The 19,960-nt window shown below is 42.9% G+C and overlaps 1 protein-coding gene across 1 annotated transcript in view; it reads left to right on the top strand.

Moving 5' to 3' along the window:
- The window catches only part of LOC110991099 (ras-related and estrogen-regulated growth inhibitor-like), a 46,228-nt gene that overhangs the window by 17,752 nt on the left and 8,516 nt on the right, over window positions 1-19,960 (top strand). The window contains exon 2 of the mRNA XM_022256267.2: window positions 19,757-19,813. Within this exon, the coding sequence (XP_022111959.1) occupies window positions 19,757-19,813 (57 nt within the window). The remainder of the gene's footprint in view (window positions 1-19,756; window positions 19,814-19,960) is intronic.

Raw genomic sequence — 19,960 nt, forward strand, 5'->3', positions numbered from 1 at the left:
ATTCCAATTTATGTTCCACGAGGCAATAAATCCCAACGAGTGGTACTTAGGACGATGTTTATGTTACGGTACACATGGATGCACGAAGTTAATAAAACCTCGTTCCCACAGACATTTCTCAGTCAAGAATGGGACAATGTGTTTCGTCTGGCAAGTGCCAAAGATAAATTATGTCCCGAAGGAATGTTACACTGTAACAAAGGTTGACATGCACTGTGCATACATCGAGGTTAAACCAGATAGATAGAACACCGTCAGGAAATGGAAGCCTAGCTGGCCTTACTGGTTAACCCCGGGTGACACAAATTTTGACAGCGCAGGTTAATTTGTGTGATCTCACTGGTAATATACATGTACATAGCGCATACCGATATGATATAGATCGTATTAAAGTAAACCGTCTATGTAGTACAGATTCGACCGACATGTGCTTACAATTTCGAAGAACCCCGTCATAACCCCCCTCCCCATACTCGAGGGACTTATAGCTACCAACTGGATGGAACTTGGATGGCTTTCATAGGTCTTGAAGAAGTTGCGAATGTGTCCTCCACACATGTGCAAAAAGTCCAGATCATTCTGAGAAAGTCCAATGATAATGACAGACGTGGAGTGGCGGGTAATCTGCAAATACGGAGATGCATGGAGCGCATGCGATTTACAAGAGAAATATGCGCGTATCTCATGCAGTGAGCTTTTGGGCATTTTGTCGCTGCATGAAAACAGGAATATAATTATTATGTTCGACTCGTGTGTTTTGAGAGTAGGCCTACAATAGGGCACATTCGTCGAGTCTTCTTGAGAAGAAACGCCAACTTGTGCACTATGCGCAAGGTGACGTGCAACCGCCGCGAACATAGCATTTCCAAAGCCGAATGACTCCAGGGTTTTGGCCGTTTCATCATAGCATCTCGCGCGGCTAGGCAATACAATGGCGACCGGTCTGCCTGACTAAACGGCGCCTGTATCGCGCACAATTGAATTAGCAAGACTGTAAAGTGCGCAAGGCCCCTGGGGAATTTGCTGGAAAAGACTGCACTTCACTGCACTGTGGAAAAAAAATTACGGTGTCAGGTCTCCTCGTTTACTCCAGGACAGCCCATTGCCGCATGCGCTGAAATCCTTCCATTCCTAAATCAACAGCAACCTGATTAACATGTAATGATAGTGGTGATGAAAGCATTGATGATTACGATAAGTATACGAGGGAGAGCAGGGACGTAAAAATGGTCAGAAACAAGATGGCGGGGAAGGAGATGATTTGAAAAATATCACATAGAAAAGAGTGCAAAATCGTTACACATTGGACGAGAAGGACGATATTGAGAACGACGATGATTACGACGGTGACAACGAAGACAAGGACAGCGACAACGGACGATGAAGCGGAAGTAACCAAAGCAGTCGACCCGAATTATATAACCCTCGTCAGAGAGTATTATATAATATTAATATACTACATACAATGCTATCCATGCATTATAATATTTCATTCGACAAACAGATCATCGCTTTGAGAGATCCCGAAAATCCTAACACCCAAATAAGGACAGCACTGTTTACAACTTCTTCGAAGTGTTTATACAATCCCTCCTAATAAAACGGACCGGGATTTTCCCTGAAACAAATTCCCATCAACGTGCCACGGAGGTTATAAATAACGACAAAAATAACTGACAGTGTTGCAGGCACGAAAGAGCATTTCTCACCAGCATTGGCTGAACTGAGTGACGGACTGCGTCATTTGCACGCATCAGTGAAGATCGCGTGCATCGGTATATCGACGTCCCGCTACGCCAACCGAAATCATATAACGTTTTCTTCTCTCATTTCTCTGTCGGACATGATGCCGGGCATAATTGCGATCGTGGATACTCTGGACTTGCGTTTCACAGACGTATTGAAATACCAAGCGTTCCCGGGGGGGGGGTGAATGAGAACACCGGCATGACTATACTGCGGGAATCACTGTCGAGTAATCGGAATCGACTATTTCCACCTCGTGTTTCTTCAAATTGGAATATAGGAAGACCGCATAAGATCCGACCGGTGCATGTTCATTTTACAAAGGAGTCGGAAGATGGCATGAGACAGAAAACTGATGAGTTAATGATGATGGATGGGGACAGCTGATTTCACAAATTGGAAAAGTGAAATTGATACAAGAGCTATGCACTTGGTTCGATGCAGTCTGAAGGGAACAAAACCTTCCCCAACGAACGTCTGAAATTTTGTGCCGATATTCAACTAGGGCCTATGCCTTTTGCTCTTTGAAATGGCGTGTAAAACTAACGTCCATTAAGCAAGAGTTCGGTCCCGTTTGAACAGCGAACAATTTGTCAGAATCTAATCGAAGTACTTGACAAACAGTACTGAGTAATGCAACACTCGCGTGGGCAAACTGAAGAAGGCACATTGTTTTGTGTGTTCGGCTACGTGTACCCGTGAATGTTTATGCCTATATCTTATCACGGCTCCGGCAGCGCAGAAGCTCGACGAAGGCAGACACAGAAATGATTGTACAGGTATCGGCGGCTCTGTGCCGTTTACGCGATAATATTATGGTGTCGCATCAGACCGACCATGTACTGGTAACCCCCAGTTCAGATCCGATTTCCGGCTCTGCACGGAGTGATTTCTCATCGTCTGTTGGTGATTTCTCTTCAACTTCCACACCCGAAGGCATGCAAAGTCGCGCGTGGCGCAAGCTGATATCGAGCGACTTTTCATCCTTCCTCGTGCAGCTCCTCCAATCCGTGCTTGGCGCCGTCTTGGATAAAAAAAGAGAGAGAGAGGTAGAGTCTCCTCGTTCGCGCCCCTGGTGTGTTGGCATAGTAACCGTCATAGTTTGTACCTCCTCTACTTCGTAATTATGTGACGAGGGTTGACATAGTGAGCTGCACAACCCACAGATCGTGTTAGGATACCATTGCGACACACTTCACAGACGCACAATTCATGGGTACACGGTACGCCGTACGGACGTATTTGTTACCTCAGTGGATTTTTTCCCGAATCTATTTCCAGCTGGCCCGTCTCTTGATTTTCACTGGAGATGATTGCTTCAATAAAGGTTTCTGGCTACCATTTGACATCATCTTGTTTATTATCTTGTCTATATTTATGTTTATTGCCTACAATATCTCGAAGTATATAAAAAGCAAAATATGTTTCGCGTTATAAGAAGTCATAAAGAATGTTAACAGCAGCTGCTTTCAACAAACGAAAGAATCGCAACCATGCATGCAAGCAGACAGTTGACCAATAAATCGAGGACAGTTGACCCGACTAAAAGAAAAACGAAACATCTTAGGCAGGCACCTTAAAATTGGGCCGCCATTGCATGTACATGTATTTGCTCACACGACCAAGCACATAAGCATACAACCAAACGAATAAGTTATGTCTCATTTCTCCATTATTAACTCCAGAAAGATATTCGACATCGAGCTTTAAAGCATACAATTAAACGATGCTATCATCCAGAACACCAACACTTTAACAGGGGAATACAGGCTAATTGGCAAACACGCAGAAAATGTTGGTGTGCTAGACTGCGTGTGTCTGAATTCAAGATGCTATCGCTCAAATCTGATGCCTGTGTGCCCCTGTCCCTAGCCGTTCTCCGCGCATCCAAGCACTCATTAAACACGCTTTACTTGCGCTGTATTTAGTGGGAAACGAGGCAGTTTCTTGACACCTAGACCTATTTTTAGAGCCAACTGAATTATCCCCTGGAAGGAGAAACGCGAGATGATTGTAAATGTTGCAGGAACGAGCCATCTGTCGAAATACACGCATTCCAACCAGGTTTCTCCGATGACTGCCGGCTGTCCAAAACGGTGAATGATATTCTTTCGCAAACGACCAGACCAGCGGTGCAGTTCCTCTATCATCAGGGCAATCTCGTCTTGAACGGCAGGCTTAAAGATACCATCTTAAAGATTCCTCGGTTGTATCAACCCACACACTTCATCTCGATTCAAACTGCAGGAGTTCCAACGAGAGAACTTCTAAGAATTCGCTTTGAGTACCCAGTGCACCGGCATTCGTTGTACTTGTAATTGGTCTGCCGCCGCGATCCCATTTGGCGGATAAAAGTATTGCTGACAGATATTCTCTTTAAGGAGCAAGAGAGCCCGTGGCCTGAGATTAATAGTTCTCCGGATGAACGCTCCCTCTTGAAATTGCAGTTTGTTGAGTTACTGCTCCAGAATACCAATTCTGAACCATCAAAGTGCGAACATACTGTACCAAGACATTGCACGCAGTCACGAATAACAGGTCAGGTGTACTCAAAGTAGCATTTTATGTTGAAGAAAAGCCCGAAGAAGATATCCTAAGCATTGACCCGTTTCTTATACCCCATTGATACTGTTTTCATGGAAACAAGTATCTTGTGCAGAAGCGCAAGCAGGGACATTCGGCTACTGAACTAAGCGACTTGCCATACTCGTGCGCAGTGACAACGGCTGTTGAATTTGTGCAACTTCTCGAGGTCCTTATTTTTATACCGGCTAAAAGCTATGAGGAGATCGTAGAATTTGGACTGTTATTTGTTATTTATTTGGATGGAGGACGTGAAAAGAACAGTCATTGATGGACAAGAAGACATACATCTATTACTGGATGAAGCAAGTTGAGAGGGAAGCCATGATAATGGTTTTTTTAAGGTCGTTAAAACTTAAAAGTGAACCCTGTTTTGAAAGATATACTGGTTCGCTTAAATCCCTCGTGTACCAGTTTGTGTCTACAAAGGTACTTCCAAGTTGGTATGAGAAAAGATACGAAGATTCTGGATCGTTGGGGCGGAACACATTCATCACGCAGCTGGTGAATCTGAGATGAGATCAGAGACAGTGGACAGTCTCTTCCTGGAGTAGGTAGGCCAAACATCATCTGCAGCACTCTGTTCGAAGATGACCTTCATACCTGCCACATACAGGTACCTGATCTGCATGATTGTGTTGCTGTTGGGGATCATGCCGGAGAATGTCGGGCTATAGACCTTAGTTACGGTTCAGGGACACGCCGCAGTCTTTTGGTGCCTTGGTGCAGGATCTTCAAAGGGTCGCAATGACGGCGTCTCACGAGATCAAGGTCGCTGCACGGGCAATGCAACAGACGGCAAAATAACAAGTTCCAGAGCTATTTTAGACGGATAATATGACTTAATCTTCCGAATGGCAATGCGTGCTGAGTTTCTTAATAAGGTCAAATGATGCTCAATATTAGTGAAATCATTTGGTGAAAAGAGCCATGGACTCTTAGGCGATTGATACCTTTAATTTTCCACCAACTCTGATTTCGTCTCGGTAGATTTTTCCACAGAGAAAGCATAATACATGAAGCACTTGTTACCAGACATAAGCACCAGACAGTCTTGCATTGGGCCATCTGTATGTAGATGATTTTGGCGGCTACCAGTATTATGTACTGTACATGTGTGTAAATATCAACAGTAGCACAGGAGAAATATGAGCATTTTTCATCTGCTGCTGGAGTCATATGTTTGGTCATTATCTTGATCGACGCAGCATGGTGGTGAATTCAGCCTGAATTTCAATCTCTTCACCATAATATTGTTTAGGCAAGAGCTTGCATTATGTTGAATAATTGGTGGAAGGCTTAATCCATGATCATAGCTTTGCTCTATGGCTTGATTCAGCGAGATTTCAGCTCGTGTTCCTCATCCGTCAATTTTGTATCAGTTTTATTCGCTGTCTGACAGACGGGCAATTTATAATTGATGGCTGTCAGTGATGGCTGGCAACATATTTAATTCCCCCTTGGTATAAAGCATGTAGGTACACGTACTAACGCTAGGATGCTCGTTAGCCTCAAGCACTTGATCTCATAGGTAAGTAGATGCGGCGTGGCTAGCGTCAATCATTGCGGCCAGAGACCTCGAGGAATGGCCTCTGAACATAGGGTTATCGCCATTGTCCAGGCACCATTTTAAGTTGGATTAGAAGACCATATAAGTTGATCTGGATTCGGTGTTACCCTCCGTCAGTGTTCAAGTTCGGTATTATTTCTCCAAGGGAGAAAGGATACCCCATTCATCACTTTTTCTTGATATTCACAGTCAGCGCTCTTTAGTGTTTTCCCTCCAATAGTAACTCCATATATAGGTGGAATTTTGCGGGACTAGAGGCAATTGTAGATTTTGATTGGCTTACGGTCCCCGTATAGAAAAGTCAGAGAGACTCCGGGAATTCCGCGTGTAAACTTATACTCGAATGCCAATCATCCGATCGGGTAAGCTTGTAGGTTTTCTTTTGCTGTTGGTTAGTAGCAATTTCCAGAGATAACGCTGCTCATAATCTGCCCAAAATGCGGTTTAAGCCGTGTCGTGACGGGCATTAAACAGGGGATGATATACCGGACTAATCCAGGCCTGTCAATTAAAGTGAGAAGTAATTATCAGCTCCGACGGACATCTCCGAGGTGCGATAAGTCGGGGTGCACAATATCACTGTCGTTGCGTTTTATTGGTTTGGAAGGATTTGTTATTGAAGGGAAGCCGTGTGAGAGTTGTCAGATAAATTATAAAATGTCATATATTTTTGCTGAACTCTTTCAGGGGTCATCTCTCCGCTGCATTTGCACACTGCTCGCCTTCCACTACTACAGTTGGGGTCTTGAGTTCCGCCCCGACAGATTTAGTTAACTTGGACCGTGTTAATCCAGCACTCTCTAAAGTGTTTCTTTTAGGGTTTTGCCCCTCTCTCGAAAGGATTTCAGCCTTATTGGCTTAACTGCAGCGATTGATTTTACACCTATAAGGGCTCATGGGTAAAAAGGTAACATTATTTTGTCAAAACGATGAAAATATGGCACATGGTATGTAATAAATACATCAATATCACGATACGTGATAAGCTTTTCAAAGAATACAAGACTGTCAATGTGGTAAACACATCGCTTCAATTAAGCTTATTAAAAAACCTGGTCCTTTTTTAATACATACCGGTATTATTGCAAGTGTTTCTTGTTTCTTGAAGTGACATAGTAACAAATATCAAAAGCAAAACGACTGTCCATATTTTCTTGCCATTTGCCCTACCTTGTGCAATCTTCCAATCTAAGCTTTCATCGTGTAGGCATATGAATATATAACGCTATCTTTTCGACATTTAGGTGGTTATGTAGAATTTAAGTTTGCAGATAAAGCGCATGATCGTGGAGTTCTCCTCAAGAAAATAACTTTGGCTTCAGGTTGAACGTTTGCTTAGAAATATTGCTCTTCCATCAAGGAAGAAAGCTCGCCCCAACTTCTGTTTGTCTATCTTCAATCAAACTTTCCACACAGCTAGAGATGAGAAACATTTCAATCTATTTTCTTTCCGGTTTGGGGTCCTTTTCTTGAAAGCAAAGTATCACATTGTTGATGTTCGATGTCAGTAATTGCCCTGCTTCCGGGCAACACCACGATTTGCGCAGGAGAATAAAAATCACTTCTTTGCGGTCGTTATACCGTTGCTGCGGCGGATCAAAGTGATCCTCGTTTACTGCAAATTAAGGTCGATAGCCCAATTTAGGCTTTTCTTGCACTCTCACTGATCCAAAGTTAATACAAGGAGATAAATCAAGCCTTGGATGAAAGGTTTCGGCGAATTCTCGCCGTTGGCATTATTGCACAGTGGAGACGGGATGATGAGAAATGCTGTATAGGTTAATGGTTTTGTTTTCCCGCAGTCTGGTAATGATCTTGGCTGGATTTGCCAATTTTCTATCGCGAAATATAGGTAGTAATCCTGACGATGATGTATGTCCTAGAATCAAGTGCGCAAGGGATATAAATGAATGAAAACCGATGTAATAATCATCCTGATGGCAAGGACCGTAACGAGGTATTCGCTCTTCCTCGTCTCCTAGAAAGCCGGATGGGGTAATTTTTGTAGGATGTATAATGTATAAAGTTCAATTTCTTCGAGCCCTCATTGGATGGAACTCATTTGAACAAGAACACGGGTCAGTACTTCGGTATACGCGGGACGTGTGCGCACTGGGTGTACATGTACGTGCGAGAAAGCAACCCACAATGCTTTGCAACGCCAGTACTTCCCTTCTAAACGACGTTCAGGGAGGATGCTTTGGGTGTCCTTAGTTTCTGGAGAGGGAACTGAAGGGTTCCACTGATACTAAGCTCGTCAGTTTGTTCTTATTTTGAGTAAAGGGTAGAGGCACGCAGACCTCGAGGGGGTGGGGGTGGGTGGTGCCCCTGCATCCCCTCCCTTAGTTACGTTATAGACGATGGTGCTGGAAGAGTATTCTCTAGGTGGGCCCTGTTTTGGGTGTTTGTGTATCTACCAGCTTATATGTTGGATTGATTGAAGGATGATTGAAGCAGGGATAATTCAAGTAAAAATTAACGTAAGAAGACTTTAATTTATCGACTGATTCCTTGGATACTATGCCTAATTAGGTTTTGATTAATTCATTGAAATCCATTCGATATATATCGATCAACCTCCACCACCTTTCATGCATTGCTCAGAATAGGTTCTTGTTTACTGATCTTTATAATCATTTATTTTCTCATAATCCAGTAAATATTCATATATTTCTTGAAATTTAAGAAACCGATCCGAAAGACATCATTTATAGGATTTGCACAAAATTAAAGGAGGTAGCCACAGACCCATGTAACTCACGATGCCCTGATTTTATGTGGCAGTTGTGGAACTGCTGGATGTTCTTGAGACGATGTGGCTCGTGGGCAGTTCCGAGCGAGTTTTCCCACATAGCCAGAATAGCTGTTTCATGAAGCAGTATTTTCCGCTAAGCGGCTCTTTGAAACTGTGCCCCTTCTCCCCTGCGTTCGTGTTTAATTTCTCAAAGAGACTGTAAGCGTGGACCAGTTGAAGGTGCACGGGATAAATCGGTTTAGGAAAGTCCTCTTAATCTCAAGTGAAGGTACTCTGGGCTTGTGTTTAACCCACTTTTCAAATTTGGAGACTGTGCGTATTAGACAAACTTGAAGCAAGACGTTTTTTCGAAAAATTGAGGTGTCGTCAGGAAGAACGCATGAGGGCGTACAATACTTGGAGAATAGTGTAAATCAGTTCAACGTACAACACTAACATAAATCGTTACAACCATTGAGACAGATTGATTGTTTCATAAGTAAAAGTGTAACTAGCTGATATGTGACTTACCTGGATACAACCAAATGAGACATCTGCCAGATCCATCTTCCTCGTCAAAAATCAGGTCATTGTATCTAAGGAAAAAAAATTCACACGGATGAAATTATCAAACTGAGTCGGGTCACTTCGACAGCCTACACAGACCAATCATTTTCAAAATGTCACATAAGTGAAGCCTTTCGTGCAGGATTACTTTCGGGATATTTGAAGAAGGAAACTACCGCAAACACCGATGCAATGTATATAGTCAGTGGTCAGCCCTCTAAATTTCCCACGTGGTTTGCCCCGTTACAACTGTTCGATCGCGCGCGGACACTCCATGCTAGCCCGAAATAATATCTCCAGACAATATCATGAGCTGTGAAGTGCATCCTTTCAATTCAGAATCGGTTGGTGCTGTGCAAGTGAAACACCAAGTCCCCAGTAGAATCACATGCCCGAGACTAACAAGTGCACTGTAATTTATTTCCTTGGTCTTCGTTATGTATTCAACTAATGGCCATTTCAGTGCTATTGAATTTGTAATTGAAAGTTGGGTTAAAGGGTCTTTTGTTGATCAAGAGTTGCTTGGAAGACAATCTAAGTTCTTCGGACAAATTATCAAAACTAGGTTTATCCTTAACCGAACATTTATCAGAGCTCAGGGTCACGCCAGAGAAAACCTAGCCGCAAACTACTTGATCTTCGTTGGCCTGTTCCCGATACCCTGGTACCCGCCCGTCGGTATCAAAACCCAGTTCCCTTTCTTGGGCCAGGTACCCATGAAACTTCCACGCATAATGTATTTGAACTTTAATAGTGAAGGACAGAATTGCTGAAAAATCATCGCATGGTGCAAAATCTGAACGTTTAGCTAAACTTGTTGGTTCAAGACATTTGCATATTGAAGAATTTACTTTTATAAGCTGAAGTTCGTTTGAGAAATTCTGATCATTCTGCAGCTGAGCCCCCCCTTACAAAAAAGGAGAAATCTGGACAATAATAACGCAAGGCCATCACAGTCATTACGGCAGGGATTTTTGCTGGCGGAATGTAAATCGGATCTTATGTCAATAGACATCAATCACTTGGAATTATTGCGACTCAGGGCGAGTTTTGTTGTTCAGCTCTTATTACAGGTGTCCCCAGTTGAACGACCGAAAAAAAACTTGTTGACAGGTGACTCAATTTTTATTTCCGAAAGATTTATGGCATGTTATTAGGAGACGTTGAAAAGAAAACCAGCTTTTTTTCAAGCAGGTATGGACAAGGTCGTTGGGGAAAAAAACACGTGTTAAATGCAATGAGGTTCTTTTGTGGATTGTTTTCTTCATGTGATTACTGGCAGAAATTCTAAAGAATTATGGCTGGCTTTTGATGTCATTGAGGTAGAAATGTTTAGAATCGGGAAATGGTGTGAAATTGGCACCCAGATGATGGCCAACCAGAATAATTTCTTCTGCATGGTAAATCCAATTGCCACCTCATGTTAATGATTCTAGGATTTTTTTCAACTTCGGGCGCTTGCATGAGAACTCAAATTCAAATTCTGCCCTCTTTTTGGACCTTTCTTGTCTCTAAAAGGGCCTAGCCTTTTCTCAGCCTTGAAATACGCCACACAGGACACCAGAGGTGCACATGTGCTTTAAATGCAAATAAATTTGTGACTTAGGCCTATTGGCGATAACCAGCAATATTTCTTGCAGAATGAATGTGTATACTTAGGCAAGCACAGATATTCATGTACACAAGTGATCAAATACATGTAGTTAGAAGACCTTTTTCCAAATCTGACCTAGAATGACATCTTCTCTGAACACAACTGCAAATGTAGTGAAATAGTGCATGATCCCTTGAGGCGTTTCGCTTGGTAAAAGGTACATGTACTTGGATATCTCAGGCAAGTTAAGATCGTGCCCTTTCAAAGGCGATGGCAACTGTGCAGCAATTTGGGTCGCATTCTTTCGCCTTCTGTTGTTGTTTCTGAAAACCTGTCACGAGCTTTGGGTAATTGGTTTGCCTTAGAGGTGTCATTTTAGGGAAGTACCGAGTTTAACACATTTCTTTCCGCGTTTGATGACGGAGCAGTTTCAAGGGATTAATTTGGGCACAGAGTACGATACTGTTGTAGGAAAAGGTAACTTTTATGTAGACAAACTGATAAACATTCGTAAGAATCGGGCACATGACGACAATTGCTCCAAGGATGGATGCGCCCAAAATGCATCTTGGAAGCTATGACTTTTTAGGGTAAGTAACGAGCCCCAATGAACATTTCAAGTTTAAGAAAGTCTTGAGAACGCATACATAGGCTTGTTATGGTGTCACATGTCAGTGCATGTGTTCGTCGCACCGGTACTCCTTGGAAGTCAGCCGAGGTTACTCTGTGCGGCTGAGATCATATGTAGCAAAAGGTGTTGGACGTTTGTGTGCAAGTCCAGTCTGAACATTGGAATGGTGTTCTGCACCATTATTTGCCCTTTCTCTTCTGATTTGTAACTATCATCCAACTTCATTTGTGGTGCACTTTACTATGATCAAAACTAATTGGATCTAATTCTCTACTGATTGTGTTCATTGGCAAAATGTACTGACTTAGAAGCCGTTTGAAGCTGATCCGTAAACACATGAGACACTGAATGAAATGGTATTTGAATGTTGACGTAGAACGTGGGATGCTGTCTTAGACTGTTTGGACGTGGAACACTCCATTGTTGAAATATGAAACCCGTTCGGCTGAGCGTGAAAAAAGGCAGTTGGTATTTAAGATACCTACGAGGCCTTCCTAATCCTATCTGAGAAGGCGTAAATAGGTGGGCGGATCGCGAGAAAGCCGTATGCGAGCCCAGCGAGGCCTCGCGAGCTCTTCCCTGAAGTACAATCTCTACAAGCTTAGATGGACTGCAGTACATGTATACATGTGAAATTTAGGAACATCTGCAATCGGCAGTGATTTGATTCTTGCTGGAAAACAAGCCTACGTGTTTTCGAAGAGGGGAGAAATGTTCGATTGTTGGCTGTAGGCTTGTGACGGCATGGCCAGGGTCTGCCAAAGCAGGGCTATTTATTTAGATGGTGTCTCGTGAGATTCAGGGATACGCCTGTGAATGATGTCCTCCCGACGTCTGAGCTCTTTACCAACGTCAGACTGCTCAGTTAAATTTGTCCCTGTGCGAGTGCCATTTAGCCTAAGCCTGGTTTCTTGTTGGATGTGGAAGCTTTTTATTGGGCGAGTTGGCGGAGGCAGGGTCGTAAACCTTGCATCGCCGGAAACCGTCTACCGAGTTCCCTCCCCCGCGGGCAAGTTCTTGCAGACCGTGAAATGCATCCACTGGTTTGTGTACCACGGGGGAAAGTGTGCTTCTTGTGTGCATAGAGAGTGATGACATGAAATAATCAGCCTCTCTGTGATAAGTACAAAATAGATTAATCATTAAATCACCTCAAAATTTTGTGTAGCCTTAACTCAAGGCTTTGCATGCTTGGGGTTCAAAGCCCTGATCTGTCCAGCTCACGCAATTCTGTCAAAATGTATCCTCACAATGAGCATTTCTTTCAGCCCATGCTCATCCTGAGCACCCTACATGCAGTCTTGTTTTCTTACTTTATCTCCCTCATTTTTGCGTTGTCACTGCATCACATGCAAGATACCGGTACGCAAGTGTTAGGGGACATACTCTTTTGGTCTGGTGCCGGTGACGACCACGGGTAGAAAACTGATTCAGACTCCATTCAAGTACGGCATCAAGTGTCCTTTCTGCACTTATATCGCTGCACCACCTGAAGGTTACAGGCCAGTAAATAGGCCCCCAAATAATCATTACCTACCAAATCACGACCTGCCTGTTGTCAAATTCTCTGCTGTTACTAGTATTAGAGCATTTTGTTGTTCGCGGACTGGAGAGTTACCTTGTACAAAACTAAAGGTGGAAGCTACCAGCTGGACTGCCAGCTTGTATTTGTGAAACAAATGGTCAAAACGAAGTCCTCCAAATTGCTCTATTTTGCAATGGAATGTAGGCATCAATTTTCAAAATGGCGATGAACTTCACTACTGCTTTTAGGGGTGATCATCTGGAGCAAAATATCTTCAAAAGTCAATGGTTAAGCCACTATAATTATAACGAAAATGTAACTTACGAATGAATGAGCTTTAATTAGATATTTGTCTTGAAGCCCCTAGAAATTCCAAGGTTTTTTTTTGGTGAAGTAACAATATTTTATCCCTGCTGTCTGTTGCAGTCTACTGGTGTGCAACCTGACGCACCAACAAATCTTGGCCAGACAGAATATGGTCCGTTACTATACGGCAAAGCCCATGTCTGGAGGACGCCCTTTGGCCCCTAAAGGTATAAATCAAAACGCACCTGGATAAATGGTACTTGTGGGGGAATAAACCAGGTAGTAATATTAGATCAAGGGCAGTACAGTGTGAATTTCATTAATTACGTTGAGGGAAACTGGACCCCGTTTTATGTGGCATAGGGTTGCCGTGTTGTTCTTTGTTCTGCTGGAGTAAAAGTACAATGGTTTACTTGACACAAGTAAAATTCACTTTTTCACTCTGCCTGACGTTTGAATTCGCTAAAGGTGTACAGTGTGTCTACGCCATTTGAAGGTAATGGAGTTGGTGGAGAAACCAGTTTGTTTATAAAATTAATTCCTCGAAAAATTTACTGACACCTGGCAACTAAGTAAAAAAAGAAACAATGTTATTAAGCGGAGATAGGGAGTTCTGTGTAAGTAATGTACACGTATTCCTTCATTACAAACAATGAACGATCGTGCCGACACGTACGGAGCATGCTACATGCCGTAATAAGGTAGGATGTTTACACCGAACAACGCTGGAAAAGAAAAAGGAAGCTGGAAAGAAAGAAGCTGGAAAAGCAGTCACTGAAAACATATCAACCAAAATGCAACCACTCCAAGGACGAACGACTACATCCTTTGCCTGGCAAATAATCGCCTTAATTGCTTCTGTTGCCCCAACACAAAGAATCAACGCCTCCTCTTTTGTGCAAGGAATTAGAATTCACCTATAGTTTAAACGTTCTCTGATCTATATCGACAAGACGGTTGGGAATGTTGATCCGTCGCAAGAAATGCTTAGGCCTACCACATAATCGGTGCAACAAAAGGTGGCAGTAGTCGTTGTTAACGCAACATTGGTTTTTATCTGTTACCAATTGTTGCCAGATTCCTGTATGGGGTCATTCAGAGCACGGAGGAAGGAAAAAACATAGAGATTACCGGACAGATGGATGAAAATTCTCCAAGTGGGTCAGGCACAGGCTGTTGATAAGATGTCACCGTTTGTAAACGGCAAGTCATGGCAATTAACTGGAGATTAAAACGTGATATGCAGTCACTGCTGGCGGCGGAACCGCCACTTTTTCTGACTTTTTGACACGCCCCCAACTGTTGGCAGGTCCTGTAATGGGGCGGGTCTATTCATGGCTGATGCCCGGTCTCACAACTCCCCCCCCCCTCATTTTGAAAATCCGCCACTGTTCCGTACAGTGACAACTCGTACCCAATAATGGTTACTATCTCGAAATTAAGACTATAGTGTAAGATTTACCTGGACGGAGTAGCATTATGAAATATAAATATCTTGAGCTTTGTAGATATTGCCCGACTTTGAGTCTCCACCAGGGTTGAAATCATTTACGTTTCAGGCTAATTTCGTTCATTTTCCCACCATTTGCACTGGACCGGTCCCTGCCACAATTATATGGGGACCAGTAGCTAGCTGCAGTTGAACTTGTGTGATTAGCCTTGCAATTTGGATGTTGAATATTAATTTTTTTTGTCAGGCCAATAGCAATGCTTTAACATGAAAAACGTTTCAGCGAGGATGCAAATAAAACACAAGTACCTATCCTTGCTAAGCCTCCGTCGATCACAGTGTGGTAATTTATTTTTCAATGATTATCATTGCTAAATCATTTCACTGCAATTTATTTCAAATCAGTGGTTATTGTGTTAAACTTTAGGTAAACCATTGATGGTGAAGTTATTTTCGGTAACAAAGAAGAAAAAGCAAAATATTCTGTTAGCTCCTCCTCGCTTTTTGCATTGAGCGGGCATCGTTTCCTCATTTACATATACCCGGCAGCACTCTGCCGGATTCATTTCCCGCTACCGGTCGCCACGTTTGGAGGACGTCTGTAAGACGTCTGGAGACTACGTACGGGAAGGGAACCAGTCTATATTTGCCCTTTAACACGTCGTTGACACCTTTTACAAGATTTCGGTGTATTTGGTTTTTCTCAGTCTCTGCACCAATCCCCCGGAAAAAACACCCGCGTCTTCATTAACCAGTGGCCAACTGTAAAATAAAGAATCCTTCTGAGCTTGTGCACGAAATGCCAAATATCTCCATTGCTGATATGTCGCACCAATGCCTGAGACAAAAGAATGCGACAAGTCAGGTTTATTATACGGGCCTACCCATGCCAGTGTCCTTTAGCAGAACTCATCTTCTGAGCCTTTTCATCAAGATATACCATCTGGTTTTCCTACTGCATAGAAAAAAATTAATTAATTTTGTTCAAGCCGCCTTTCACGATACGCTCGTCGCGGCCTTGCATCTTAGAAGTGCTGATTCTCACCGATACATCATGCTACAGACGGTATACACCATGCAGTTATTGCAAGTACTGTAGTATCGTTTGCCAGCATGTCCACCTCCAGATGCCTCCGTTGGAACCAGGTATTCTATGCCTGCACCAACGGACTATCATCTGAATTTCATAGGGATGCGATGCATGAAGTCGAGCCAAAGAAGTGTAATTTCTGCCATAAGTCGCTGTCTAATGTCTTCCCGTACCGTCTGGAAACGAGCCTGGCAGTGATGTGCGCGCCTTTTGGCCACCCCTCTCAGATGCGTTATCACAAACCATATGGGTGAATGCGGCGCCAGTTTTTTTTTATGATGCTCCGCGCGTGCCGTCCGGTCGATCTCGTACACGATGACGGTAGGTTTTCTTCGTGTTCAGCCGCGTCAATTTACCACTCCGATCATTTTATTGAATTTCGGGGGAGGGGGGATGGGTGGCAGACTTTTTGAAGTCAGACACGAAGGGAGGTACTTTGCATTGGTTGGCATTTATTTATTTTTCGTCCGTGCACCAGTAGGTCACACTTTCATTATTGCTGGACGGATTTGCAATTCCAGAATGGACAAAATGAAATTTTTGAGGGGGCTGTGAGAAGGCTACGTCCTTCAGTTACCCTGGGCAATATTCGTAATGTCTGCAAGAAAGGGGTCACGTCCTGGCCCTGCTGAAAGTTAAAGTGATGGAAACAGTATCCTGGACTGGTAAGTTTCGGCTACCGTCGATTTGTTAAGTTGTAGGCAACAAATGATTTTACGTGGCTTTTTGTCTGAGGCTGTAACTACTTTTCTGTGCCTTGTTCATCGATGTGAAGCGCCACCTGACAACAGGAAAGGCCTAGGGCTTTTCCTTGAAAGCGTGTAAAAAGGGAGCATGTAATACCACTTACGAATTAAAAAACTCAGGGAACGAGGAAAAAGCAGTCATCGTCTGTGATATTGCTCTGTAACTCAAGACGCTTTCCATGTGATCTCGCGTATGCGCTAAAAGCCCTCGCCCATGGACAGGAAAGATGAAAGGCCTTCTTTTGAGGGACAATAAGGACATTATAAGGCGTCAATATTAATTCAGGCTCAAGTTGCATGCCAGAGTGGGCCCACTACATAATGTGACGTCAAGTTAAAAAGGAAAATCAACTTTTTTATTTCTTTTGTTGAGGCCCACAGGCTACTATCTTCTATCACTACAGAACACTCGATTTGATGGAAATAGCCATGCAGTTGCTCGATGAAACAGCAAGGGACAGTGACTTCGACAAAAAGCTAAAAACAGTTCTTCACTTCCTTGGATGTTGCATCGCAACGGTCCGCTTTACCGCAGTTTGTTCTACTTTTTAAAGGTCGCCTCTTTTATGAAAAGTCCCTTTGAGAATTTCTCAGAAGCATTTATCAGGTGTTGACGAGCAACAAAGACAGTATTCAAGCACGAAAAGGAAGGCAGCACCTCTTTACGGAATTGGGAGGCGGCGGATGTTGGGTCACCTAAAAAATCTCGGTGGAGGCCGCTTGAAAACCCCTTTGAAGAGTTCCTTTCAGTTGAGAGTTGCTGAAGTGACCGGAAAAATGAAATTAGGAAAAAAAGAATACTCTATTGGAAAATTAAAATTTGCCAAGAAAGGAAATGTCAGAGGCTTGCAGATCTTTAAGGAAATAAGACGATTAAATGATGCGCTATGCTATATGCTTGACTAGCGGTTGGTTGTTGGCCTTTTCCCTTTTGAGGATTTGACCTCTCTCAGTGTTTGATCTCAAGAACGTAACGCGAGCACGTTACGGAAATGTTGTTCACCACAAAGCAGGCGGCGACACTCGAAGCGGGAAATTTCAACGGAAACCCCGCGATCGCTGTCGCACACGCAGAGCGCGCCACGTCCAAACATTTAATGCGAAGAAAGCACCTGGCGAGAGAAAAAGAGGTTTCGATCGATTTATTTGCCGAGGGTTGAAGGAGGAAGCCGGCCAAGATCCCTGTTTCTCGGTGCTCCTTCAGGTGATAGAGAACACGAGAGGTTTTGGATTGGCTTACATCTGAGTCACGATTGGATGTGATTCCCGATCGTGCTGCGTACATACAGCCTGCTTGCAATATAAATTCCTATTTCCGGAGATCTTCTGTTTCTCTCTCTTTCGTTGGGAAAGGACCGAGAGTTTCATTAGTAAAATCCTGTTTTGACATGAGTATGATGTCGTTTTTTTTTTTTTACCTGATATGAAGCTGAGACATCCACGCATATATTGCAACATTTTTTTTTTGGTCCACGGGAAAGTCGAGAATAATCGAGGGCAGTTATCTTGCGCCTACTGAAACTTCATACCTCGGATTTTCTAAAGATGACCCGGTCCCTAAGAAACACCATCACACCAATGCCAGTCGTGGAAAGTAACACTGGCATTCAGTGACAACACAGCGCTGTGAATTGGCGTGTATAATGTGAACTTTCTTCTACTTATCAGCGCCATATTTTTTCAGTGATCGCGTATGGTTTGAGATCATTCCAAGCTGGCAACAGCTGTATGCGTGTACCGTGTCGTGTCTCAACCAAAGTGTAAAGTCCGTTCCATCAAATTCCCCTCTCGTTGAGAAGTGCATGCTTTGGATAAATTTATATGGCCCATTTTTCCTGCAGTATAAATAGAACTCCCAGAAGGAGCTGGCACTTTGCTTGTGTTATACGGACATTAGGGTTTTCCCTTCCGCGTTTTTATTTACTCATTCAATTTAAACCACGTTAATTTCGAACGCCCAGTCACGCCACATCTCACGAATTCTGACTTGTTCTTTATTTTCTCGTTGTCACGTTTCTGCCGATTTCATCACATGACGAAGTACTTTCATTTTTTGTTTATTCGTTTTCTGTGTTTTTTCCCCCTTTGGGAGCAGTGATCCGTGGATAAATTTATGCAATCCGTCTCCTTTTTGCATTGGCTTGCGTGGAAGGGTTATTGCCTGATTAAGAATTTAAATCGCAGTGATCAAATCTGCATTAACTTACATTAACACTGGTTAGAAAGGGTACTTCATTTCCGTAAATCCAGTTCAATTTCTCTCAAACAATGTTGCCCAAGAACAACTGAAGGGTAATCCAACATCGCTTTACGATAATGAACTTCAAAGCAGGTCAATTGAGAACTTGGCCATCCGCCAAGCTTCACGGTTGAGGGCGAAATGGATAAAAGATGTCGGATTAAGCTAAGCCGCCCATCGGGCATCCCTACATACGCTTAGATGGCCATAATAGGAAAGACTCAGACAAAATGGCGCCATCTCTATACTCGGGGTTTTCCCGGCTCTCCGGGCTGTGATTAAGGGGGAAAATAAGTGAATGATTTTGAAGATGAACCTTTCCGGGATTTTCTGAGGGATCCAAATCCGGTTTAACTTCATGAAACGTGACCCCAATCTTAACCAGGTATGGCATCCACGATGTTGTAAATGAGGCTCCAGATCAACTGTAAGTGGTTGACTATCGTGAAAGGGTCATAAAAATGATTTCTTTGTATAGATAGTGATTCGGCGTGATAGGTAGTGACAGAGTCAATGCCTTCTCAAGCCTTGCGACGATAACTGGTTTTGAAAAGAAAAGCAGTGGATGTAAACCTGCTTTATAGATAGAGTGACTCAATGAATATTGTGTTCATCTAGACGTTCGAAAAAATATACTTACCCATGAGACTGCACGTGAACGTGTTAAGATTATAAACACGGTGAAAAATTGTTAAAATTTAAAGTATAAATAAGAAGCTGCATAGTGCAATGCGAGTTTTTTTGTTTTTGTCTTGGCAGCATTGTTATAATGTAACACAAATGTAATGTGGGAACTATGTTCAGTTCCTGTTTCTCCTGCTTTTCAGTTGCCTGATGGATTATGAAACGAATGGATTCGATTCGAAATTTCCCTAGCATACCTGACGACAAAGGATTTGTGTCAGATTTAAAATTTCAGAGATTGTTCACAATTCAAATAAATATTTTGTTCTTTTTTTCTGTTTACCCTGACAGCTGTCACCGTTCGATTTCTCACGAAGAGGTACATCGGAGAGTATGAATCTAACATTGGTACGTATTACAAGCTATGATGTTTTGGACTTTTCTATTTTTCAACCTTTTCTATAAATCTGTGGGTGAGATTTTCTGATGGTAGAATCCACTCGAACCGTTTTATTGTCAAAACACGGGGCGTTTTTATGGTTCCCATTGAAACTC

This window comes from Acanthaster planci, linkage group LG03 (genome assembly GCF_054643075.1).
Source record: "Acanthaster planci isolate LZ-2023a linkage group LG03, COTS_SCS, whole genome shotgun sequence".
Lineage (NCBI taxonomy): Eukaryota > Metazoa > Echinodermata > Asteroidea > Valvatida > Acanthasteridae > Acanthaster > Acanthaster planci.